This window comes from Phalacrocorax carbo, chromosome 3 (genome assembly GCF_963921805.1).
Source record: "Phalacrocorax carbo chromosome 3, bPhaCar2.1, whole genome shotgun sequence".
In the NCBI taxonomy this organism is placed as follows: domain Eukaryota; kingdom Metazoa; phylum Chordata; class Aves; order Suliformes; family Phalacrocoracidae; genus Phalacrocorax; species Phalacrocorax carbo.
In genome coordinates this window covers 62,547,638-62,573,920 of record NC_087515.1, presented here as the reverse complement: position 1 = coordinate 62,573,920, position 26,283 = coordinate 62,547,638, and the positions used below count along the sequence as shown (strand labels likewise).

General features: G+C 41.8%; 1 protein-coding gene across 2 annotated transcripts in view; it reads left to right on the top strand.

Annotated features, from left to right (window-relative positions):
* AIG1 (androgen induced 1) overlaps positions 1 to 26,283 on the top strand; it is a 132,971-nt gene that overhangs the window by 72,057 nt on the left and 34,631 nt on the right. The window contains exon 4 of one of the 2 annotated variants that reach the window (XM_064447136.1): positions 5,055 to 5,334. The exons of the other annotated variant lie outside the window; for it this stretch is intronic. Within the exon in view, the coding sequence (XP_064303206.1) occupies positions 5,055 to 5,090 (36 nt within the window). The 3' untranslated portion in view covers positions 5,091 to 5,334. Of the gene's footprint in view, positions 1 to 5,054; positions 5,335 to 26,283 lie in introns of those variants that run through there. 2 annotated transcript variants of the gene reach the window in all.

Genomic DNA, 26,283 nt, shown 5'->3' with positions numbered 1-26,283 from the left:
CTTCCAGAAAGGCATTTGGTCATGATCTGAAGAGATAAACAATCTTCTGTTTTCCTTAGCAGCTTGCTCCTGTCATTATTCATTGTCGCTGCTAATTCTTTTACAAATTTCTAACTTGGAATCATAGAATGTTCTGAGTTGGACGGGACCCGCAGGGATCATCGAGTCCACCTCCTGTCCCTGCACAGGACAACCCCAAAATTCACACCATGTGTCTGAGGGCGTTGTTGAAGAACTTCTTGAATATTGACAGGCTTGGTGCCGTGCCTGCCTCCCTGGGGAGCCTGTTCCAGTGCTCCACCACCTCTCTGGGTGAAGAACCTTTTCCTCATATCCAACCTAAACCTCTCCTGGCACACTTTCCTGACTTCAGCTTGTTGTGCTTCCCACTGCTGCGTTAAAGAGCCCTTTATTCCTTGCTTTGTATCACTGTTCACCATACGGGGAGAGATCTTGTGTTTTCTTTTGGATAAACTGATCAGGTTAAGTCATCTGAGAGACTCATCTAAGGAGAAGCTCTGCAATCTCTCAGTAGCACTAGTGGCTCTTCTTGCCCCTGTTCCGATACCCTCTTTTGATGGGGGGCACCTGAGTTGTCACTGTGCTGTGATCTACATGGATCCACGGGTCCGGCGCCCCCTTGCAGTTAATTTTGATCATCCCTAGTAAACCAGCACACACAAGGTGAGACGGTCACCACCTACCTTGCATGGAGCACACTGCTGTTTATTTTAGGAGGAAAGCCTGACAGAGAAAATAGGCTGTATACAATAAACCTGTTTACATGCAGTTGACCTAGCTGACTAGCTGTAACATGTCAGCCGCTAAACGGTGCTATTAGAGACAGATGTGAGCTTGTCACTTGTTAATGCCACTTCATTTCTGAGTACGGTTCCCTGGCCTTGGCCTCATTTTAAAGCCCTCCCAATCCCTTATTCTTCTTGCGTTCAGAAAAGGTTTTCCCCAGGAAGGGCAGCAAGTTCTACAGCTTAGTTTACCTGCCTGGAAGTTCGCATTAATTATTTCTCTTTTTCTCCTGTGCAGCCTCAAATAAGCAAGTCTCTGTTTGTCTCTTTTTGGGATAGAATGGTAGTTTACTAAAGATAACTTGTATATACTCATAAATGCAGCACAGGTAGGGCTTTCCAAGGTCTCACATCTGACAGACCCAAACACACGACTACTATATAGACATGCAGCAGTCTGCATAGCCATTATTCACCAATTTTTCATATATCCATAGGTTCCATTTACTCTTTATATCATTAATGGAGGCAAAAAAATGGTAATGTTTCATTCTGGTTTTTTTTGTTGTTGAGGTTTTTTGCATTATTTTGTACCAATATATCTTATTTTTATATAAATTTCAAACATTTTAATCTGGAAGTCACAAAATAATTCATTCGGAGTTAGTTCAAACCTGAACTGCATCTTCCTACAGTACTTCACGGTTGCACTTGTGTTTCTCCAAGCTGGTCACTCAGTCTGAGAGGAGGAGGAACTGCATTATGAGACGTGTGGTCTAGTCAGAAGCTCAGCCCACAGCCAAGACCTGGTCCATCGGGTGCTTGAAAACTGAAATTCCCCCAAGGCTACATTGTTCTGGAAAGCTGCTGGGAGAAGGCAGCATGTCCCCAGTGCAGCCATGCTGAAGTAGCCTGATGGACCTTTTAGATTGTTTATGAGCATGGAAAAATTCTGTCAAACCAAAAATGACAAAATTTCAGTTATACCCAAACTATGTTTCTGTCAGAAATTCATTCTGAAAGAAATTTTGTAACCCCAACATGCAACTTTGTGACTGTTTTAACTGTGATGCTTTTTCACCCTCAGCATTCGGGTTATGTGGAGTACCTTGAGGTATTTTGGTAGCATACTATAGAATTTCTTGGCAGCCTTTTATTGCTGTTTTAATTTATGTAAACATGTTTTACAGCACCTTACAGTTTTGAGGTAGTTCTTGAAGATAATGGGGCAGTACAGAAGGGATGATGTTAAATAAGCCAGTAAATTGCTTACCAGGTGTGACCTGGAGTATTGGGTGGAGTTTGTTTCTTAAATCCCAAACTGGGGAGAAGAAGGTTGGGGAGGCACTTCTGAAATGAAGGAGTCTGAAATGTTGCCTGAATTTAAGCTGTGCTGGGAAGTTAATTTAGCTGCTTGTAAGCTTTTCGGGAGTCAGTGTGAGAAAATCCATCTATAAAGACAGGTTGGGAAGTAGGTAAGTCTTCTACCTGTACAATGGTTTGTTGTTCAACCTTACCACATTGGGCTCAGTGATGCACCCTTTTGAAAATAATGGTTTACTTCAATTGCAGAGCAAAATTCTGTGGCCTGTGCACTGTAGGAGGTCAAACAGCAATCAGCAGGGGCTCTCCTGGCCTTAAGTCAGTCAATCTGCAAGGTATTAGTGTTGCAACCTAGCAGGTGAACATTCATAGGTACACTTGTGCAGGGTTACACACTTAAAGCTTGCATACATTCCCACATGTTGCATCTCACACTGGTTTACAGTATCTGATTCTCATCCCTCTTGAGGATGTACCCAGAGCTGTGGTGCAGCTATGCCATTATATTTGGATGAAGGGGTGGGTGGGTACCTGAGGGCATTCATTAACCTAATTAATTTCCTCATTGACTCTGTATTAACCTTTGAATCCATTACCACTCATGTTTGCTTTTCCTGCATGTTACAGGTCAACCTTCCCTGCAGGCTTTGCCTATGAAGTTATTTTACAAACAAACAATACAGCTTCTCTCTGAAGAGAGGTTTCTCCCCAGAGCTCTAGTGGCGAAGTCTAAACAAACAAGCAACTTAAAACACTTTGAGTAAATTAAAAATAAAAAAAAGTCTTGCTTACAGAGTTTAAAACTATCCCAGGTGTTGCTGTGGTTAAGTTAATGGATGCCTCCTCAGTTCTGGCATTGAACGTCAAACACAGAGGGTTTTTTCCCTGCTTAGAGGAGAGATGAGCATCATCTCTAGTTCTGTTCAGGCTTTCTTAAGTTATTGGAAAGGAGGCTGCTTCTATCTTCCACTGCTTTCAAATATGCCTTTCTATGGAGGTCTGCAAATCCCAGCAGATCCTAGGATTACGTTTTCCAGGATTCCTTCTAGATGAGATCGAGCGAAGCTGTGCCCTGCCCACGCAGTGGTCCTCGCTCTGGGGCACTGTGGGCGCTCAACAACCTGGACTCCTTCCCAAACCACGGGCTGCCACCCAAGACCGCTTCCTTTTGCCTTTGTCCCGAGGCTCTGCTTTGTTTAAGACAACCTATGGAAAGGGATTTTCTGGCCTCTGGTACATCCCCGTTCTGTCTTAAAATGCTGGTGTACACTTGCACAGCCTCCAAACTGGAACAAGGAAGACTGACAGACTCTACTTCCCTCTGGAAGGAGGATCAGAAATGTCAGAGGTTTTTGTCTTTTTTCAGCAGCCTCTTCAGAGCAATGCAGCCAGAGGGGATAGAGCTGGCATATGCTAAGCTTTCATAGCTCTTTTTTTCTAGTTTGCTCTTAACCAAAAATTTCCTGGTTATCTAAAAGCCCACCAGAACCAACAAAATTATGTTGTTTGCATGCCTTTCCTTGTGTTGCTTTTGGATTGCAGTATGAACTGCAGCATGAACAGATGTGTGTTCCTTCTGTGCATTCATGTTTTTTTCTTTATTAGAGACTTTTTGGTCTGACCTTGTAAAATCTAGGGCCTTTCAGAAGAGATGAATTAGAGCTTTTAGTTTCCAAAATCTGTCTCACAGACAGACATCTGGGTATACACACCCATACTGATTACATTTTGTTTATAATGAATTTGTGTTTTACAAAATGTTTCTTAATGCATTTTAAAGAGAAAATTAAATATAGTGTATGGTGTCATACAAGTTATTAAATGTCTTCTTTAGTAGAGCTTGGTGATTACTGGCAGTATGACTGGCAAATATAAAATGTGTTTGAACTTGAGAACATGGGCCTCTGGCAGACAAGAACATTGGCTATTTGGGCCTCAGCTTCCATATAGCGTGAGTCAAGCGAAACTTGGCACTAGTTGTACTGTTTAGTCTTTAAACATTTTTTATAAGCCTCCCTTTCTTTCAGTGAGATTAGATCAGCCAGTGAGATGATATTCTGATCAGCATGGACTTGTGTTTGTTGTTGCAGTAGTCTGTGGAAGATAATTTTGGAAACAATAATAAATTATACTCTGAAAGGAAAAAAAATTATTAAAAATTTGTCAAGTTTGCCTCTGTAGACTTGTAGTTCATTACAGTTCTCAAGATTAAGGACAGAGAATAGCCATAGAAGTAATTTTTTTAAAGTCTACTCCGCTATAAACTTAATTTTGGTTTCTCATCCCTCCCAAATGCAACCTTCTAACAAAATCAATAGCATACCTAGATGAAAATGAAAGGTGTAGCCAAAGCTCAAATAACAACGCTCCAGTCCTTCCTCCTACTGGGAGAAGGAGACCTGACTAAGTCTTTTGGTGGAAGATGGGATGTCAATTTGAAAAAGATAACTATACATTAATTATGAAGAAATACATAGTTCACAGGTGTTGGAGCTGTGGGCAAGTTTCTACACTGAGCTTCTGAAAGCTTCCACTTGTGTGCCAGAGAACAGAGAGGCAATGGCTCTCTCTCAGTGTTAGGCTCTCCTACGGCCCTCCTGTACCTTTTCTGCACCATATGCTGAAAAGACTTGTGCAGAGATTTGTGTCCCCTAAATCAGTGATTTACACAGGCTACCTCCCAGGCTGAGTGTGGTGTGAGGTTCCAGTCATGCTGTGAGATATACCTCTACTTTGGTATACATTATGCTTAAGGATAGCCATACAGCTGTCCTCATGGACCTTGTGCTAGAGGGATCTTTTATCCAGTTGCTTCTAGTACCCCTTTTTATCACTTAATTCCTTTTCACATAGTATAAAAAGTACAAAAACAGAAGTAAGGACCTCTCCTATATTGTCTTCCTTTTGGTGAGGTTAAGAAAGCTTCATTAGTTCTCTTGGGTTGTTCCTGAAGTAAAGTTCACATTTTCTTTTTTTTTTTCACAGAAAGGCCAAACATACGTCATTCGAAATGCTGGTTAATGGACATAACAAGGAAAAGCTTACAAAATGTGCACAAATCTGGTTCTTGTCTCTGAAAGATACTGAATTAATATTGTGTCTTTGTACTTCTCATGCCATAAGCATACTCTACCAACCCTGCAAAACATTACTATTTAATTTTATCATTTGATGTAGCTTCTCTTTTGATATATGCAATATATCAAATATATCAATACAAGTTAGACCATTCCTTTAAGTGCAGTGAGGAATTATCCAATGGTTTGCTTTTTAAGAAGCATCTTCACAGATGTAAAAATACATATAATTAAACTTTTCTAAGCAAAATTTTAAAATGTTTTTCTCAAGTTGTATTGAATTGCTCTTTGATACTTGCCTGCCTTATTAAGCTCTTTCCTCATCATATGTCATCTTATGTGCTGTTAAGATGCAGTGTGAATTTCTTTGCGGCAGTAAACAAAATTGCATAAACTTGCTTTCAGTCACTGGGCTTAAAAAAGTAAGTACTGCAGTCTGAATTGCCAGATACCCCAAAAATGGTGTATTTCTTCTAAGAAAGTGACTTGAGCATGTATATGCCAAAAAAATTGACGTCTGCGGCATGATTTCAGAAATGTGCAGAACTGAAGCGGTCGGCAGTGCGTGTACGCAGCTGAAACTGGCTGTAGGTAGTGAGCATACATGCACTGTGCATTCCTTTAGGCCAGGTGCCAAACAGAGTAGATCAGAGGACTGGGTCTGTATAATTAATCCTTTGGTGGCTTATACCTAATTTCCTGATTCCATTACCTGCTGTCTCCTCACTTAGTCACTGACTCTATCCCTTCATTCACTTAACCTCAGTCAAGTCTTACAGCTGGTAAACACACGGAACACCTAATGGAGTCAGACTACTGAGGAAAGCAATGCCTTTTCTTTTTTGTTGAAACAATGACTTTCATTTTGGACTGTATTTACTTGTTAAGGACGTTTACTGGCTTTATCTCAAACTAAATACATGTAAGTGGGCTATAATTTTTAACATATATAAGTAAATTATTATGACTTCATTCCTTCATCCAGCAGAAAGATGAAAAGCTAAACCATGACAGAGAAAACTTGTGTTCTTATACTAATGTAATTTCTGATTCTGGATAACAGGCTGAAAGAAAATAATTAGAAACACATGCATGAATGGGTTAGGAGCTCAGTGATGTTTCTTCTTGATATTACAATTTTGACACAAAAGGAAAGGACCTCGGCTGTTGAAATGCTGCAAAGATTTGCGTCTGTAATCTCACCAAAATATTGTCTGTGTACCAGGAAGAGGCAATTGCAGTTTTTGTTAAGTCCCGTGTTCTCTGGTGATATATGAGCTAATATGGTTCCTCAAAACTAACAAATAATTAAAATTTAAGAAGTAGTTGCAAAAGTGCCACACCTCTTTTTATCAGTTGTGGCACCAGTAGATTTTTCCAGTAGGTGCGTTTGAACAGTGGTTTAAACAGCTGAGATGCAACATTACATGGGCCGGCAGAAGGCCACTAAGGAAGTTTCAGGGAATGAAATACTTTCTGATACTGAAGTCAGTGGAAATGAGATCCTTACCCATTTTCTCCTCAGGCAAACTCTCTTTACATTCAGGAACTGACATTGATCTTTGCCTGAGAGTACACTGAAAAAGAATAACAGATGATAAAGGCCACCTGGATTTGGTCAACTGTGTATGTAAAATAACATGTCCTGTTGTGCGGTGGTCCCAAATGCCACCAGCTGAAAGAAAGTAAATGGCCCTGTGGGAGGGACTGGACCTCCTTAAGTGGCCAAAGTTATGTTGACAGTAGATGTAAATATGGGTTGAAAATGGGGCTAGGCCCTGAAAGGAGACTGCAGGTTTAATGCCTTGCCCCACCTCTGTTGTGGTGTTTGCTTATATGAGGAAATCATCATCTTAAAAGAGCTTCTTCTCACACTTGCTTCAGCAATCCTTAAAAGAGCAGCCAGAGGTCCTTGTGCCACCTTATACCTTTCCATCAATGTGAAGGGCTTAATTGGGTTCGCATTTCCCAAAATGTGTCTCTTCCTCTTTTTTGTGTTCTATCCAGGAACCCATGGGATTCAGCAAGTGTCCCTGTGTTCCTGTGCCCCCTGCTCTAGGTGGGTCTGCTCAAGCAGCGGGGTTGGACAAGATGATCTCCAGAGGTGCCTTCCAAACCCTACTGTTCTGTGGTTCTGTGATTCCATGTGATTCTGTCCCAAACTGAAAGGCCATGAAGCTTGGGTGGGTCTTCCAGTTTGTACTGACTTTCTGGTTTCTGGTTGGTCTGCAGAGGAGTTGTAAAACCAAGCCAGAAAGGACAGGGGGAAAAAAAGGGAATGTCTGTTCAGAATCTTACTACTATTCTTTTTATCTGCAGTTTTGACTGCTTTTGAAAGGTGTCTAAAAAGCCATTCTAAAACCAGAAACCAGCATATGTCATGAGGCACCCTACTGTTCTTCTCTGGACTTGCTCCAGAAGTTTTATATTCCTCCAGCAGTTTTTTTGACTAGTACTTACAGACCTGTATGCCATGTGTCGCCATGCCTGACCAGTGGCTCTGAAGTGTTCTGCTCAGCTGCTTGCACTTCGGCCACGCTGGAGAGCCCCAGTCGCAGGCAGGCGCTGATACACTAGATGCAGCAGAAACGCAGGACACAACCACACACCTTGCCCATGGCTTTTTCTTCAGCTGGTTGTGTCACTTCTGCTTCGCTTCTGATGAATCAGAAGAGACTGATACATGAGCAGTCCTCCAGAGGGAAAGAAAAGAAACAAAAGAAACAGGAGTTGGGGAGAAGAGCGTGGGAAGCCACAGGCAAAGTGAAGGAGGAGGAGAGGGTTGTGAAATGGCAGGGAAGGGGCAGCCAGAGCTCTGGTTATTGCAGGGAGGAGCTGAGTGGAGGGCACGTGTCCAACCCAGCTGATGGGGAAAAGGAGAGTGGTGGTATGGAGGAGCCATTGGCTTAGGACCGTGGCAGGAAAGTCCTGAAATTGGATGGGGTGGGAGGATAGCACATAAAGGACTTCTTGGGTAAACCAGTACATACAACGTGGTGGTCTGGAGAAGAAGCCTGTCCTTATGTTTGCCTGACATGATGTCCCCAAAGCTGAAGAGAGAGCAAGATGGTAAGCTTATGAATGTGCTAAAGAAACAAAACTGGAAATGTTTTTCACAGTGCAAATTGTAAATTTTGTCAAGAATTACTCTTCTTACAGATTGAAATTTATAGATTTTATCAATTTATGCCTCAGTTTATTGCCTGATGATTCAGTGAGACATTTTGGATGCTGTTGCCAAAAGCAAAGCGTAGCTGCAACAAAAATTAAAGCCTTCTGGCCTTCTAGGAGGTTTTTGGTATGGCCTTTCCTCAAGGACTGGCTTTCTTTGCTTTGAGCATGCCAGAAGTAGCAGAGGTCAGTCAGGGACTAGAACCATTAGCCAGGCTTGATTGTAAATGCTGTCCAAAAATTTTCCTGGTTGAGAAAGTGGTACTCTCTCCTCTGCTAGAAAAAGCCTACTACTATCTCCCATGTAAAGTCTGTACCTCACAAAAAAAATCAGAAAAAATGAGAGGGAGAAGTAAAGGAAGGAGGGGAAGGAAAGAGAAAAAGGAGGAAGAGGGACGGAGAGGAGGGAATAAAGGAAGAATGGATGCATGGATGGAAGGAGGTGAAACTGCTTGCCATTTTTATTACTGTTGCATAGCTGGGGTAGTGACAGAAATTTCCTCAGGTATACATTCCACTGAGGACAGCAACATTATTTTTTCGGTTTCTGTCTTCTTGCTCTGTCTCTGCTTTTCTGGTGGCCCTTGTCATCATTTGCATTCTTTTCAGCAATTTAGGATTTTTGTACCTTGCCATTCAGACTGTAAAAATTACTTATTCAGCCCCAATCATAACAGCAAAAGAGAGAGAGAATCTCTCTGGCATACTAACCTCAAGATATCGATTATTTTAATACAGCTTCTAGCAAAATTATATGACGGACTGTTGTATTGGAAAGGAAGGTGCTTTTTTATTTTTTTTCTTCATTGGTCCAAACAACAACAACACAAATATGAGTCTATCATCTGTTTGTTTTTTCCACAGATTATTACTGGAGAGATTTTATGTTAGACATAACATAAAAAGTACAAACAACTGGTTACCATGACGTTGTTATAGATGTATGCTGAGCCACATAGTTGTGTTCACTTTTCATTCTCTTTATTTAGTAATTTATAAGCTAAATGTTTTTCTAGCTTAAGTAGTGGAATTCAGTTTTAGTGACCATCACTTCTAGTAATGGCCTGGCCGCAGCAGAGATCAAATAATTACGTTCCTGAAACAAGTCTTTGTTTAGTCTTAATTTGTGCCTCCTTCTCTATAGCTCCACTGTGGAGGCAGGATGGAGGGCAGCTTCTATTTTCATTTTCTTTGCTCACCCCTCTCCAGTGGGTCATGAGGATGTGTCTCTGACATGGGCGATTTGGTATCACAGCCATTTGGTATCACAGTGCATTAGCACTGGTCCTTTCGCCTCGTCCCAGTGAGGTTTTTCTCTCTGGTGCAGCACAGATATTGCTCTTCGCTGGGGAACGTGCAGCGCCACGGAGCAGTCAGGAAGTAAACTTCCCCCTTCGTCACCCAGCCCTTTCTGCTAGTGTTAACGATTTCTTTTTTCAGCTATGGGGAAAAAACATTTTACTGCTCTGAAAAGGGTTCATTCAGCCTTTCTGTAATAGTTCAAGTGGTTGGTTTTCTGCTGGCTTCTGAAATACATTACAAATCACAATCTGGAAAAAGTTCTAACACGGTTCCAAGTCTTGCTGCTGAATTTGGATACGTTGTCGGGTCTTACTCTGCAGCGCATCCTTAACAACTGACAAAATATTTACTCGGCACAGTGCGGAAAAGGCAAACTTTCTCCAAAATATTATACAGGGTTGGAGTCAGAACACAGACAATGAGGCAAAAAATTGGACCTGCCCACCAAGCCATTAGCTGAATCATTTTCCAGAATGTCATGAGAAAGAGCTTCATCAAATCGCTGTGCTGCATAGCTGCTTCTGACGATTTGGGAGTGGAGAGGGCAGCCAGGTCCCCAGTAGTGAGGAGAACATATTGCAGATACTAAAGTCTTAAGCATATATTTGCACAGGCAGTTCCAGCAGGGAATGTTCTTTGCTATTTATTAAACAGCTACTTCATAAAAAGGTGGTTTCCCTATATTGATCCCCTATGTTCAAAATGAACAGCAAAATCTTTAACCCTAACTGGATCGGAGCGTTTTCTTTGTAGTACTTTTTCAGTGTTGGTTTCCCACTGGGGAAAGGATTATTAAACTATTAGAACCAGACAGGAGTTAGTGAAGTGTGGTGTGCTGTGCTGTTCATCTCTTAATCTAGAAAACAAGGTTTCAGTAATATTTCGTCCCTCTTTTTTGAGAAATTGTGGAGGGAAAAAATTGTAGTAAATTGTCTTCAGCATAGAAAAGCCCATAGTGACAAAACTGTAAGCATAATAATAGTTTTATTCTGCTTTTATGTTGTCTTCATGTGATCCTTTGCAAAAGAGCCTCCTCAGTAATTATATTCCATTGTCTTTTTGACAGCGGTACATTGTTGGTTTTAGACCAGATATTACAGCACATCTCCAGAAATAAGATCACACCTCACCACATATTTAAACGCATACTTAAATGCAGTACACTGCAGTCAATACTTCTCACAGATTCCTTGTTTTCAGTGTATTTCCCCCCACCAAAATATATCAGGAATAATGAGGCATAATAATTCAGCCCTTCTGAAGCTGAGCAGAACTGTTTTCATAAGGCAAGAGGTTTCTGACAATCTTAGTTGCAGCCACATTTATATCCATTGATGTCATGTCACTGCTTTTCCCATCTTGTTAAAATAATAAGAAATATACTGTCCCAACTCTCTAAGAAACAGCATGGCACAGCCACTATAGCTACAGAGATTTGGAGGGAGGGGATATGCGTGAGTTTTTTGTTTTGTTTTGTTTTTTTTAAATAGATTAGACATTTGTCTTTGCCAGTAGCGGTCACACGAATTGGCATTTTGGATGACTGCTGCCTGCAAAGCAGTGCATGCTTGTCTGTTGTCATCTTTTGTGAGCCCCTAAGAAAGCAGATTCTTTAATGGGTCCTCACCTATCCAGATCAAAGGTGTTTGTAAGGCTAGGAATAACCTGCCACTTCCATAGGCAGTGAAAAAGCAATGAGGACTCTTACATACTTGTTCAGAAAACCTGTGAAGAGTCCTCGCTTTTCGTTCACCCTGAGCCTCTGAAAAACAGATGTGGGTGTCCTGCAGCTGACTTTCCCTCGCAACTCAAAACATTAAAATCAGTCGTGTAGTGGTTTTCAGCTGCTTGCTTTTTTTGAGATGTTGTGTAACCTAAAGAAAATAGGGCTTTTCAGGGCTGTTATTTTAAATGTTCTATTTATGTTACAGAAAACATGACAGTCCAAGTTAATTATTGATTCAGTTGCTGACAAACTGGAAGCATGAACAAAAAAGGGAAGATAAAGTAACCCTTGGAAGGATTTTGTCAATTGTAAATCCTCCAGGGATACGGCTGAGTTGTTATTATTTTTATATAAAACAAATGGGAAAAAGTCTGTGCTGTATTTGAATATAGTATTTCATTGGTAAATAAGAACAACATACCCACAAATCAACTAACATTTCCTCAAAAACCCAGCTGAGATGAAATAATGAAATAACTATCCAAATTGCTATTATCCTAGAAACCAAACTATCCATATTCAGGATGCATGGAATCAGATAAAGCTTAAACAACTGAACCATTCAAGTTAATGTCAACCACATTATTACTACTTTTGTTTTGGCGTTCTGTTTTATCAAAGGTTGAGATTTTCAGAGAAGTGCACGAAAAGGTTTGCCCACATCTTTTTTATTTAATATTAAGAGAAGATGTGTGGCCAAGCCTCTGCCAGCTCTTTAAAAGTAACAGCAAATACAGGGTTTTTTAAAGAAAAATAACATGGAATTTTGCCAAGGGGGCGGGGGGGGGGGGGAGGTTTTTAAACATTTGGTCACTCTCTTTTTATCCAAGCTTCAAAAATATTTTCTGATGTGATAGAGAAATGCTGGCCAGTTATAGAAACACATGATTTCCTTCCCGTAGTGTATAAAACCCAAAACACATAACGAAACAACCAAAACCCAACAAGAAAAAAAAAGGAAAACCTTTGTGTAACTCTCAGTTTCTCTTGGTAAATGATAAAAAGGTCACATTTCAAGTTCTTTCTCGAACAAACTGCATTAGTGGATTTTGAAAATGTGTAAGAATCTGGAAAAGAGAAATAAAATCAGTATGTAGCATTCTACAAGGAAAGATCATAGTATGCCAGTTCTGTATCTTCTGGAAAAAAATAGAAGTATGACTTACATGCCGATGCAGCGCTTTCAAGCAATTGCCTTTATTATGTCCTATACTGCTAGCACTAGTTAAGGACTTTTTGTAGCCTCCCTGGGCCCAGTGCAGTTGAACAAGATGCAGGACTTCCAGGTGGGTAAGTACAGGGCTGTGTGGCAGGTGGAGGGAAACTGTAGCTCACTATTTTCATTGCTCTGCTAAGCCCTGCATTTGGGGATGGGCTGTGTGGAAAAGGAATGTAAAGAAGAGTGTAAAAAACAATGCTCTTCTTTGCCTTTTCTCCTGAAGTGTTAAGAAAATGCTACAGTTACTATAATGTATTTTATAGTTCCTTTATTTCCCTTGTTCTTTCCTGGCCGCCCCAAGCTAATGCTTGTTGAGAAAAAAAGGGGGAGGAGAGCGTACGTTGCATTCTCCAGTTTGATCTTATGTTTTCAGCTCTAGTGGCCAAATAGTGGGAGAAGCTGAATGTGGACAAGGCTGTTGGAGCATTCTTCCTGCAGCAAGGTAGCATCTCGTGGCAGAGGGTAACAAAGGCCTTTTCTCCTGCTACAGCCACCATTTGCCAGCGCCTTGTATCAGTTCATGTCTGAGGCTGATATAGAAGAAATGTGGCACAAACTGTCGCGGCTAACATACGTGAACGCTGTCTGTCTTTGAAACCCTTGCTGCTGTGGCAGTGTTGGTTTAGGTTGCCCAAGCTCGCTTCCTTTCTATACTGAAGTGGATGTGGTTATACTTATAAAAATATTTTTGTCATTGTGGCATATTTTGGTCAAGGAACTTTCTGCCAACACAAACCGCCTGTGCAGAGTTAGAGTTTGGTAGAGTATCTGTGTAGATACATCTCTCAGTCTACATCACATTTTGGGAGGCTGATGCTAGTGACTCTAGTTATGACCAGGCAGTGCAAAAGGGGAAGGGTTTGCATGTTTGCTCACTAGCTCTTGCTCTGCATTTATGCTGACTAGAGCTTGAACATGATGGAGAATTCAGCCCTTACTGTCGTCTTTAAATTCGGTACAGCAGTCTTGCTCTCACCTTCAGTATAGGTGCTTGGCTACAACACGGCCACCTTTGAAACATGTCTCTCAGCCTGATGAGAGCAGGTGGAGCATCATAACATTTCAATCCAGTATTTCTGCTTTCCTCTCCTGCATAGGTCTTGTCTTCCCCTTATATTCCTACTTAGTAATGAGGGTGGTGGTACAGTGGTTGCATTTATTGGTGGAAAGCTGTGATCTGAAAGAAACTAATACCCATACTCCAAGATAGAAATTATTTCCTAATACCCATTTCTGGTGCTTGAAGTGCTTAAAGACCACTTTGTCCTGCTTATGGAGTGAATTATCTACTTGATATTGCGGAAGTGAGACTGTTTCTGGTATACATATTTAATTTATAATGTATTTGAGAATCATATTATTGTATGTCAATTGCTGGAGCAATCCAATAAATTCCACTTAAAGACACAGATATAATTCTCCGTAATGAAAGCATGTATCTTTTGAGTAACGAGTACAGTGCTTTAATTCAGAAATTTTGTACCTCAGGTGTTAATATCTTACTGCTAGTTGTTTTCATATATAGGATTTTGGTTTTACTGAGAGACACTATAAATGCATCTATTGCAATTAGAAATTTTCTGGAATCTCTACTTGAAAAGCCATATGGAACATAATCTTAGAAAAGAAGCAACAGTGAACAGTGAAAGCACACGAAGTCAGAAACTACAGCTATTTGGACTGAGAAACTTGCGAGTTGTGCTTTACTTCAATTATGCCCATCTATCAGCTGAGTTTTTCAGAATTTTTAAAACTAGTAGAAATATGGGGTAACTTTATTTATATTTATTTTGCTAGAATATCTGTCAATAGTTCTGTGCATATATGTAGAGATAAATTGCTTTGTTTGGTGGGATAAAATTCCTGCAAGACACTACATTCTCTTTTTACCATGGTCTTAACTGGCTGACCAGGTTTTTCCAGTAAAAAAGTCATCAGAAATCATCTTAAGCAAGTTTTTTCTTACTTTCTTTCCCTCTTCCATCTGGAAGCTATACTTGAACACCCTTTAACTATCATGTTAGTTTACGTGAGCTAAATTTGACATGGCATGTAGCACTGTCATCCTTAATTTCATGTCATCATCTGTTGTTCCAGTTAGCATCAAGGTCCTCTAAATGTAGTAGTCTTTGTCTGCCCTAATCTTTTCATGTTGAGTTATTTTATACATACTAATTAGGTAATCATTTTGTGGTGCAGATAAGGCTGACTTCGGCTGACCTTTTTTTTATTTCAACATAAAATTTCAGGGGGAAGAATACTTTCGTGGCCCAGATGTCTCTAACCTTTGCAGACAATAACCTAGTACATTTATTACACTTTGTACTTACTTTGGAAGCTGTCTTATTTTTGCTGTGCTGGTTAGCTGATCTGATACATCCACTTCTCAGTTTTACCAAAGAAAATCTCATAATTCCCTTCCTGGCCACGGACTATCTTGTAGCATTATATTAATTACTGCTTGGAAGTTGGTTTTGTTCATGCCAGCCCATCATTTCCTATGCTTGTTTCATAATTAGGTATTTTTTATGGTACAGAGGCGAGAGGTGCGTGGCAGCACAGCCAATACAACTTCAACCAAACAACCCTACCTGTGTAGAGATAACGTCAGTTGGTTCTTCAGCAGTGGTCCTGTGCGTACCTCGGAGTTTTGCTTCCAAACTTCAGAGGTTTTCTTTCCCACCTTTTTGTTTTGTTTTGGTGCTATTTTAACTTGAAACATAACTGGAGCCAATAATGGGTAGCTAAGTATTGTAAAATGGAGCAACAAGTCCCTGAAGTTATTCTTCTTCACGCTGTTGGTGAAGAAAATGCTAGGTAGGGTGTGGAATATTCCTCATCCAATCCTGATATTAGTAAGCATGCTGAGAAAAAAACTTTTCAGGGGAAGGGTGGAGATGTGATAGACAAGCTGGTGAAAAATCCCAGTGACCTTGGCGGCTAGCTGCAAGGCTGCCTCTGGTGGGTAATTCCCATTTGAAAGCCCTGTTTTCTCTTGTGATGTGCAGACAGTAGATGCTGTATGGTGTTCTTAGACCGAACATGAGATACCAAGGGATGGGTAAAGTGACAGCATTGTTTTTGTCCTGCTCATGAACCTCACAGGCAGATGCCATCATCTGTATCCTATATAAATCTTCTTCCACCCTTGAACTTCTTCAGCACTGGTAACAGAAGTCTGGCGAAGAGGGAGAACAAGGTTAACTGCCGTGAGATAGACTCTCTTTAAGGTTGACTCTGTGATGTTTGTGTAATTCCTGCTGGCTGTCAGCTAGAATATAGATGCAACAATAAACATCCCTTTTCAGTGTTAGCAACCTATGCTTTAAATTACTACCTTAAAAACTTCAGAATGACGGATGGATGGCAGGGAATGCATCTTTCCTGGTCATACTTTGCTTGCAGGAAGCATCCCCGAAACATGTAGGCAACTTTACAGGCTCCATGGAGAAGAGAGCTAAAAATTATATACTGAGCTAAGGTCACATAAGAAAAACTTTTTTTTACTGTAAAAGAGGTTGAACATTAGATCAGGTTGCCCAGAGGGGCTGTGGAGTCTCCATCCTTACTGCTATTCAAAATGCAACTGGACACTGCCCGGTGCAGCCTGCTCTAGTTAACCCTTTTCTGAGCAGTGAGTTTGGACTAGATGATCTCCAGAGGTCCCTTCCCAGCTCAGCAATCCTCTGATTCTCTGATTTCAACGTCACCTTTTCAAACATGAGTGCATCTTAAGGTCCTAAGTATCTCCCTCATGTGGAAGTGGAATGTGGCTCTGAGTGCAGACATAGCTTTGGAAAAGTCTCTCCTATGCTTAGTGACTTAGGGAGTGGATTTGTCAGGAGACCATAGAACGAGGCAGTAGCTAACATCAGTCCTAATTCAAGGTGACCTTTGCTTGACTGCATACGACCTAAAATGCTGTCATTTGCCTTTTTGCTCTTTTCCAATATGGAGAAGTAGAAAAGTGCTGCGTATCAGCCATTTTTGCAAGCCCAGGAAAGCAAGAAGCCAAAGCGTGCATTTGCTAACCTAAGGTTATTTGAGCAGAGGTTCTGCAGCATAGTGGGGTAGGTTGCAGAGGTATGTCTGGCAGAGGTGTCAGGAGAAGTCCATTATAAGCACATGTGAAAATTGCTAATAAAGTGTACGTGGGCAGTGCAAAAGCTTTAGCAGATATAGTAGCAGCATGCGTTGCTGGCCCTGTGTGTCCTTGGAAGACTGCAAAATACTTCTCCATTGATTCAGCATCTCTAGTAAGCAGATGATGAAACGTCACTATTCTTCAAGTACAACATGCAGAGCCATCATCGTAATGGCCACTCTGGAGAGATTTACAGCCTTCAGATGCTACAGCAACACAGATAGGGGAAGGTTATCTTCATTTCTCCTCTTTTGTGTTTGCTGACAGGGAATTGCTGCTCACTGGCTACACAAGAGAGATTTATGTTCTTTACTCTTCAAGAGTGTAACCTGTCTACCTCACGTTGTGAATGTTTAGCAGGTATTTGGAGGTGCAGTTCGAGCTGTGACTGACCAAACTTCACCAGTGAGAGGTTACTTGCACAAAAAGCAAAAGATGTGACATTACTTTTAGAAGTTGCAAGAGGTTAATTTGTAAGGCTTTCACATGCTTTAGCTGGGGGTTTAGAAAAAGGCATTTGAGACAGCTCGTAACTATATAATTAGTTGAGGTTGTTACTGTGCCTGTAACTGATGTAGATTACAGGATTTAATTTTGTGGTGTACTTGAAAAGGTGTCTCTTTCTTTGGGTATTTGTACGGTTCAGAAGCCTTCTCAATGATTAGGAGGGATTTGGTCATGGGTCTTGGGCGGAAGAGAAGGCAAATAGTGGAAGCCAAAGACAGGTGTGATTTTTCCACAAAAATTTTTTCATAAGCATGGTTAAAGAGCAATGCCAAGAAGGGATGAAGAGAAAAGCATGCACTGAAGTGATATAGGAATTGGAAGGGAATCCTGATTTGGCGTGGAGGCGTTTTTCAGTGAAATCAGGCTGGTTATGGAGATAAAATGTTTCAAAACTCAGACATGCAGAGGTAGGTAGTTTGTTAGTGTTTAGGTAGAAGAAGAAGGCATGAAGACTGTCTTTAAAAATCTTATTCTTTGGTATTTTTACCTTTTCCTCACTAATTTGTTCTTTCCACTGGAAAGAACAGTACTCAGATTAAGGATGCTGCTATCAGCGCAATCATCAGCTCTTGGGAGTAAGAGCTGCAGAGGGACATGCTGGATAACCACATGGCTAAACTTTAGCCTAAAAAAATAAACCCTGAAAAGACCATGGCCCTGAACAGTCTGGAAATTGCCGAATTCTAGTCCAGAACTGGTAAAAGCACAATACCTAAACCCAGATAAAGAGAAGACATATAGAAATAGGTAGTGGATTGATCAAGCTGTGACAAGGGCTTATAAAGAAACGAAAGAGGTGGCATGGGTCATTGTAAAAACAGATGATAGATGAGTATGACTGGAGTAACAAAGCATTGCTTTTTTTCCAAATGTCCCAGACATTTGGAGTCCCAGACAGAGTGAGAGTCTGGATCTTGAAGAGAATGTAGACCGAATGGATTAATAGCGACAAGCCTTTATTAAAATGAACAAATATCTGCTTCCCCAAAACTGCTGCACCAGTGTGTGAGCCAAGGAAATGGTTTAGAGTGGAGCAAGGGCACCAGGACCTGCTTCCTGCAGGTGCCCCCATGCGCTCATGGAACAGAAGGAACCTCCAGTCCCCTGCAGGGGTGGGAACTAGCACAATATGGAGCATATGTTTCACCTAAAATGTAACTCTCACCTGAGCTACAGATAAGCTGCTCTTGGTTGCAGATACAGAGCCTGGATTCCCACCCTTCCTCATCACCTCAAGAGCAGCTCAGGCAAACTTGCATTCACTGGCATGAAGAGGAGAGGCTGTGTTATGTCCTGCCTCAAACCCATTCACTCAGGAGGCAGGTGTGTTGGGGCTTTTTTTCACCAATACAAACAGCTTGAGAAAGTAAGGTTTCTGACAGCCTACAGAAGTCATTACAGACCTCAAGTGAATCAAGCCAGGTAATCAAACTAATAGTGAGGCATCATAAAGATGAATCACTATTATTCATATTGTGTGGCAGCTAGAGTCCTCCACCCCCTCATGCTTGGCACTGTACAAAGTACATACTAGAGGATGATCCTTGCCCCGAATTCTTGCTGTCTAATGAGAGTTTGGACTGCCACAACTTGTAGAATTGGGAGCAGGGCTGAATTTTACTAGCTGAGATCAGTAGTGCATGTTCACTTCTGGAATGACTTTGCTGTTTGCCGGTCCACAGAAGGTTATGGTAATTGCTTACATAGACAAGCTGTTCCATGTGGTCTTTGACAAGCATGGCACAAGAGCTTCTATTCACACTTTAGCGTATTAGAGGCAAAATTCTTTTTTACTTGATCTGCTTGTCCTGTTGTGTGTTCGCACAGAACCTAGTTATCCTGCCCATTTGGGTGATTTAATTTCTCCTCCTTTTTCATTCTTAAAGGCTAACCAAAATTTTAGTTCTGACATGAAATATCTGGATTTTATGGTGGTTGTGACCTGGTACTTTACAAAGACAGTGATATTATAAATAATGAATCATGAGGCTGCAGGTTAATACCACTGAGATGACCACAGTGCAACCAAATGTTCTACTTACCATACATACGGAGCTGCAAATCTATATCTGGATTTTTATAAATGCTCTTTCTAAAAAAAAATTCTAATAAAACCAAATCATCGCAAACATGGCTTGCTGGTACTTGTAAGTTAGGTTTTTCCTTACTTGTTTTCAATCATGCTGAAACATGCTCAAATGATCAGTGATCTTTTCCAACGTTTAAAACTAAAAATTAATTAGCTGTCTGTTTCAGGGACAGATAGTGATTCAGTTTCAGGATGTTTCTTCTTCCTTGCAGCTCCGATCATGCACACCTCCAAAGCCGCTAATAGTATTTTGTGTAGTTTTTTTTTTCATGTAGGGTGTCATGTCAACAATTTTCTGTTCTGCATTTCTGGTAAGGACAAATTTCCTGTGTATCTCTATTTCTCCATCCTGCTGTGGGCTCTTGCAGTGTCTTTCCCTGCTGTCCTCATTTCTTCCTTCCCACACACCTCCCTTCTCCCAAGTTGACAGCATGATTTCAACCTAAAGCTTAGCCCAGAGCTCATCCGTAGGATCTTTGGATGCAGTTTGCAACCATAGGAAGTTGCAATGACTGTGGTCTGGGCTGACAGAAAGAGTAAAGATTTCCACTTAATATTGCTCCCTAGGAGCCAGCAAAGATTGCAAAGCAACTTCATGACTACCATGGTAAGAAGGTCTCTGGCATATGGTCATAGGCCTGAAGGAGGGTAAAGGTGTATAGGCACAACGTCAAGAGTGCTTCCTGCAGCGTATTCAGATGCCAAACAGGATTCTTTCCCAGCCAGTCTAGGAAATCTAATGGGCAGTCTTAACGTTGCCCACCCTTCCCTTTCTGTTTCCACTGCTTGCACAATTCAGATTTAAATAGGCACAGAGTGCCTCTTAGCAACTTGTTAAAAATGGAATTCCTCTGGCAATTCATTTTTTCCTTCCCACTGCAAGCTCCATGGTGCCCATGCAGACACCTGTGTGCTGCTTCGTGCCTCTGTCCCAATCTGCGAGGCGACAGCCTCTGCTCTGCGTTAGCAGCCTTGCTTGGGCTTGGCATACACTGCACCTAATGCTTGGTGGTATTTATTAGTGTTCCCTTTACAACCAGGCTGTGTGACAGCCCAGCAAAGAGGACATTAGCCACCTGCTTATGTTGATAGCTCTCTGGTGGCAAGCTTTCTCACACTGTCGCCCCAGCTCTTCTCAGTCAGTTGCACCATATTTAGGACAAAATTGAAGCTCGGCCAAGCTGACAGTCAAAGTTCCCCTCGATATAGCCTCCAACAGCAGGAGGCTCCCGATGGTGTTGTCATTCTCGTGCCTATTGCTCAGGTTTTTATTTTTTGCCCTAACACATTGGATATGCTAAACATGAGACGAGGGAATGGGTGGTTCTTAGATATGCGTCATGAAATCTGATACACATGTGAGTGCTGCAGATCTTGATTTTCCTTTACCAGATTGTAGCAGCTGAAGCAGTGATCCCTACAGCGAAGTTGTGTCACGGTTTCCAGTCCACTTCCCTGTTTCAAACTGCTTGTGAGTTAGTTAAACTTTAGTTGTCTGAAGTACTCCAGGTTTTGTGTCTGCTTTACCGTAATCAAAATCAACTAAGTTTTTTTTTTCTACCAAATTGTTGAAGAGGGGAAAAATAAAAGTCCCTCAAAAGCAAATTGGGCAAGTTACTAAGTTTGTTAGCTGTGCACACAAAGTGCCTTCATCTTGGAAACTGAAACACAGCATGGAAATAACCTGTGGTTGGATGTCGTGTGGCTCTGTCTTCATTAGTCTTCCTGGCAAATGGTGAACATATGGAAGGATTTACTATTCTTTCGTAGACAGGTGAATATAGTCACTGTAGGAAAACTTTGCACGGTAGTCAAGAGCAGAGTTAAGGGTTGCGCAGGTTAAACTTAACTTTCTTAATCTTCAGTGGTTGTGTTTGGATATGTCTGTGAGCTCCATATGCTGTAGTTATACTCAGTATTAACTCATGGGTTGAGATGGGTGCAGGAACTAGCCCTCAGTCCTCAAGCTGCCACTGAAGTTGTTGTTCACATAGGTGCATCTCAATCCTCAGCTACCTGGTGCTGAGTATAGAGACAGGCAGGGGCCTGGCCAGTTCCCTCAGCAGCTGAGGCTGGTTTGCAGCAGCTTGAGTCTCCCACAAGGGCATCCTGACACCACCGAGCAGCCTCTAATCGTGTCCTAGACAGGGACAGAGCGGGCACTGCCAGGGTCTGCACAGAGCAGCTTTATGCCAGCAGAGTCCTCGCAGAGAGGGATCTCCTGCAGCCCATGCATTGTTGCTGGAGCGGAAGGACACAAAGGCAGCCCGGTAGCCCCAAGGATCTGGCTCCCAGACTGCAGTGGGTGTGGGGGAAGTCTGGGGGTCAAGGGCCCAGACCCAGGCCTGCCTATTTGCTCTTCCTCTCGCCCATATCGGACTCTCATCTCCTTCCCACTTCCACAACAACTCCTGGATGTTTGGAGAATCAACTGCGCGTTGCCTGCCTGGCTGTCTGCCGCGAGGGCATGGTTGATGAGGTCATGTGGGAAAACGGGTCCAGTGGAGCCAAGAGGAATGTGGAATTTGGGCAGCAGCCAAATTAAGATTACTTTTATATGGCCATCTGCACCTGTGTTTGTGGGGGCGGGTATATCTGAGGCTGTTGAGCTGACTCAGCAGTTGCACACACAAAGGCTGGCAAGGTTTCTCCCCTCTCCACTCGTCTGCTCAGTGTCTCTGCCAATACCCTATCATTCCCATCCAGGTGCAAGTAATCTGTATTGAGAAATCAGAAGAACTCATCCCAAGAGATGACGTGAGACTGATAGCGGAGGAACAACTGCTGAGGTACTCTGTCCAGAAAATACTGGCTATTTGTGAAAAACACGCCAGTCCTTAAAGTTCCATGTCCTGGAACTGGGATATGGGGGCAATGGCAGATGCAATTTTCCAAAAGCCCCATCCCACTTTCAACACAGGCCCATAAAAGGAGGGGTCTATAGTAGCAGGGGGGATCTGCTGTCTCCACAGTGCCTGTGCTGGCTTGTCTGTACTGCAGCCGTCTCAGAAGGTCTTCCTTGAGTCTCAGTAGCAGCTTGGGCCTGTAATGCAAACAGAAAAGAAAATTGTTGCATTTTTTATGTACCACCAGAAGTGTTCTTGGACCGATGAAGGCAAGAAATCTGCGTACATGGTCCAAGCAGCCTATGTTCTTAAAACAGACAAGAAAAATAATGCATAGATGGATGCAGAAGAAAATGGGATATGGGCAAAACCAAAACAAGAAAAATGCAGTTTGGTGCATGCATATTATAAAGATGAACTTTATGTGGAAAAGTGCTTATAGTTAAATTTGCCTAACAATTTCCATCACTTCTAACTTTATCAAGATAAAAAGTGCAACTTGAAAATTTCCATGTTCAGGTTACCTTCCTATCTGAATTTTTCAGGAGGGAACTACACAAACCACAGATCATCCATGTATAAAAGCTGGATCATCAGAAATCATATCTTTTGACATCAGAAGTATTCCAACACCTTCATTCTTAGAACAAGGGGCTGAATTTTGGCAAAGACAGTGTTGTGTAAGGATATGTCTTTTGCTGGTCTTTCATTTTCAATCTACAAAGATTTGGCTGACCTGCAAGCTCCTGAAGTCCTCAGTTGCCCCAGACTCCAGGCAGGCTTGTTAGAAGTGGGCAACTGGTTCCATTGGTCCCGCAAAGGTAATGCTACCCCAGCCTCATAGTGAGGACTGAGTTGCATGCGTACCCCGGCCTCAGCGGGACTGAACCTGTTTCTGCCTGGAGCAGGAAGGGCAACTACGACTTTTAATGGCATTGCTCTCCAGATTGTTGGGGACTTCTGTGGTCATACAGGAACTGCAAGTAGTGAATGTGTCTGTACAGGCATGCCTTTCACTGGTTTAGCTCAAGGTCTTTTATTAAGCAATGTGGATTTGTTGCCTTTTCTTCTTTGTGAGGTGACCAATGGTATTCTTGAGTTAACGGTCCATTTTCCCTCCCTTTTTATCCCCACAGTCAGTTTTCCTGGTAGCATCTCAGAGTAGCCGAGACTGAATACATCTACAGAATTTAAAAATAACATGCTTTTCTAAAAAAATTATTTGCATGTTTGCTGAAACATGCAGGTTCAGCTGATGGGATGTACATGCTGGCAGTCAGGTTCATTGCCTATGACAAAGGTAACAGCAACCTTCAAGGTATTGGCTCAAATTATTTCCTTGTGAACCTTGTGCAAAAGACACCCCTTCCCAGGCAGGACTCAAATCATTTCATGCCATTGTGGCACTGAGACATGCCAGTGTGTTGGTCCCATATTCCTTGAGAAAGCCAGGCTTAAGCATAGGAACCAAAGTCTAAGACTTTCTGAGATGGACATGTAGCAGTCTATGGCTTTTGAGTTGTTGCAAATCTAGCTCTTCTATGTCCTTACCTTTTCCTTGATGGTGCCCAGTGAGTGTGGGGGACAAGAAAGAAACAATCGCATGGAAGCAGGTGGATGAGGATGCAGTACAGAGAGATCATTAAGGGATGGATCTAGAGTCCCATGTAAGTTCTTTAGGGAGGTAAAGGCTGGCCAGGGAATCTGGGAACACAGCAAGGAAGAAAAGGGCAGCAGAGAGGGAAGTCTGTGACAGCCAAAAAGGAGGTGAGGATTGAAGCCTGTGAACAGAACAATGACCAGATGAAAGGCAGAAGGGATCAGGCGTATGGTTTCTGGGCTGGTGGGTATTCCTGTGAATCCCGAGGTTCAGCATTTCCTTCCTCAGCCTCAACATTAGCAAATAACTGAATCACAGTAGTAAAGTGTGCTTCTTCAGCTCTTCCTAGTAACTGGCTTTCTTCGTCTCTTAAAGACTGCTTTAGATAGCATGTGCACAACTGATACAGGGATTTCTAGGCCCCAACAGTAAGAAGCTGAGAGGTGGCTTTCATGCCTTCAGGGTACAGTGGACTAATAGGAGTTTGTTCAGCTGAAATAAAATCAGAAACTGAATTTGCTTCTAGCCAGCTTTAGGGAGAGGGTCACTCTGAACTCAGACCAACACTCCAAGCTGCTGGTACCATTTCTCTTCAGATCAACTGCACTGAATTCTTTAAAAGCTGTAATTATTTTCTAATTCCCTGGTCAGTTTCTGGGGAACAGCACAAGACTTTCAAGTTTCTCCCCTCCAGGCCTTCCAAAAAAAAATTATGTAGTGATTGAGATGCATGTAGGCGGCAATATTGCTTGTGCCTCTTGGTTTGCAACATGGGAAGATTTTCCATATGTATGGAATAGGCATCACTAGCTCCTACAGCCTTCTCTGCATTACAATCAGCTAAGAAGGTAAATCAAGGACAGGCAGAAATTCAGAGAGCTATAACCAGCTCCTTCTTGGCTTTGCTGTCCTTTGTACAGGCACCAAGCTGACATAGAAGCCAGTGAGCCATGTATTGCCCTCGTACTCTAGCTCTCTTCATTATGAGGTACTTGAAATAGTGTTAATAAACATACTTTTCTCCCCCCAAAATTACCGACTTCATGATATCTGCCATGGGAATTCCACTTTCTCTAGTGAGGTAGTTGTGTTACCCAGAGATGAACTGCCAGAGAGGAAATATCCAAGTAAACAAACATATGCTTAGTGACCTAATTAAGCAGAATGTTTATATTCCATTGAAGTATGAGACCATTTTAGTTTATTTCCTGCTCTGCATTTTAATTTTGCTGTCAGAAGTATAAACAACTGGCTGTGGAGTTTTTGTCTCTCAACAGTTGACCCTGTCAGACATCGAAAATACAACTAAGATGTGACGTGTCAAGAAGTATCAGCAAACCTTGCACTTCAGCGAGAAGTGCAAATGAGAATTATTCCACTGATCTCATCTTAGTTCTCTGTATTATTTTTCCACATAATTTAGTAATTCAGTTAAGCAGCCTATATGCTTAGGAAAAGTGAAGTGTTTTTGATGACGTTCATTAGTCAGTTCATTGCAATGTAAAATAAAGTAGTCACAATATAGTGCTATATCATAATGTGCTAGGCAATATCAGAACAATGGGGCATAACGCTGATAGCAAAGCAAAGATGTTTATAGAGCAAAATTGTTTGAGGGCAGTTCCTGCCAGGGTGCAGGGTTGTCCTGCCAAACTCGGCATGGTCTCAGAAAAAAGGCTTTCTGCATCTCTGCCAGTAGAAGTGCAGAAGTGTGGGCATAAATAGGCATGCACAGTAGGTCTGTGAACTGCTTAACTCAGGTTTGTGTGTCCATGTACCCAAATTCTTCCAAAAGCAAAATTCAAAAGTGAAGAGACGAACAGTGTGAAATTGATGGGAAAAGGCAGAATTTGCCAGTTAGGAGGACTAAGATGGAGAAGTTTGTGGTGGGTATGTAATTAGTGCAATCTGACAAAGAGGAGGCATTTGCAGGATGTGTTGTGTCAGTTCTTTTTCTAGACGACATGTTGGTTACGCGCAGTAGCAGAGTGTAGTAAAATGGCATCTATTTATGCATAAGTAATTAAGGAAGCATGCCGCTTTCAGAAAATAACATGCATTTGGTCTAATACTGTTGTGGGCCTGCCACTAAAAACTGAATGCTGTTTAAACTACCCCTCAGCTGGGGTGGTCCTGCAGGAGCAGCACAGGCCATAGGGCTTCACTGGATATGTTCCCATTAGGTCTGAAGCCTGTTAAATCAGGACTAGAAATTTCCATCAGTTACAAAGTTCAGCCATAAGTCAGTGATGTTATACACTTTGGGAACAGAGAGGGTATGTATGTACCTGTGCACAAATTCATATATATGAAACAGATTTCTTTATTTTGCCTATTGAATTTGCTATAAAACACTTAAATAGGATAGTCAGAAAGTGTGTCCTGTGCTGTAAATAACAGAGGAATTTATTTGCAATCATCATAAAAAAAATACAGTTTAGTTGAGATAAATCACTTTAGTGAGTCCATCAGTTAACCAGTTAAACATGCATGAAGCCCTGTGAGTGGTTTATGGTAACTTTGAAATATGGTA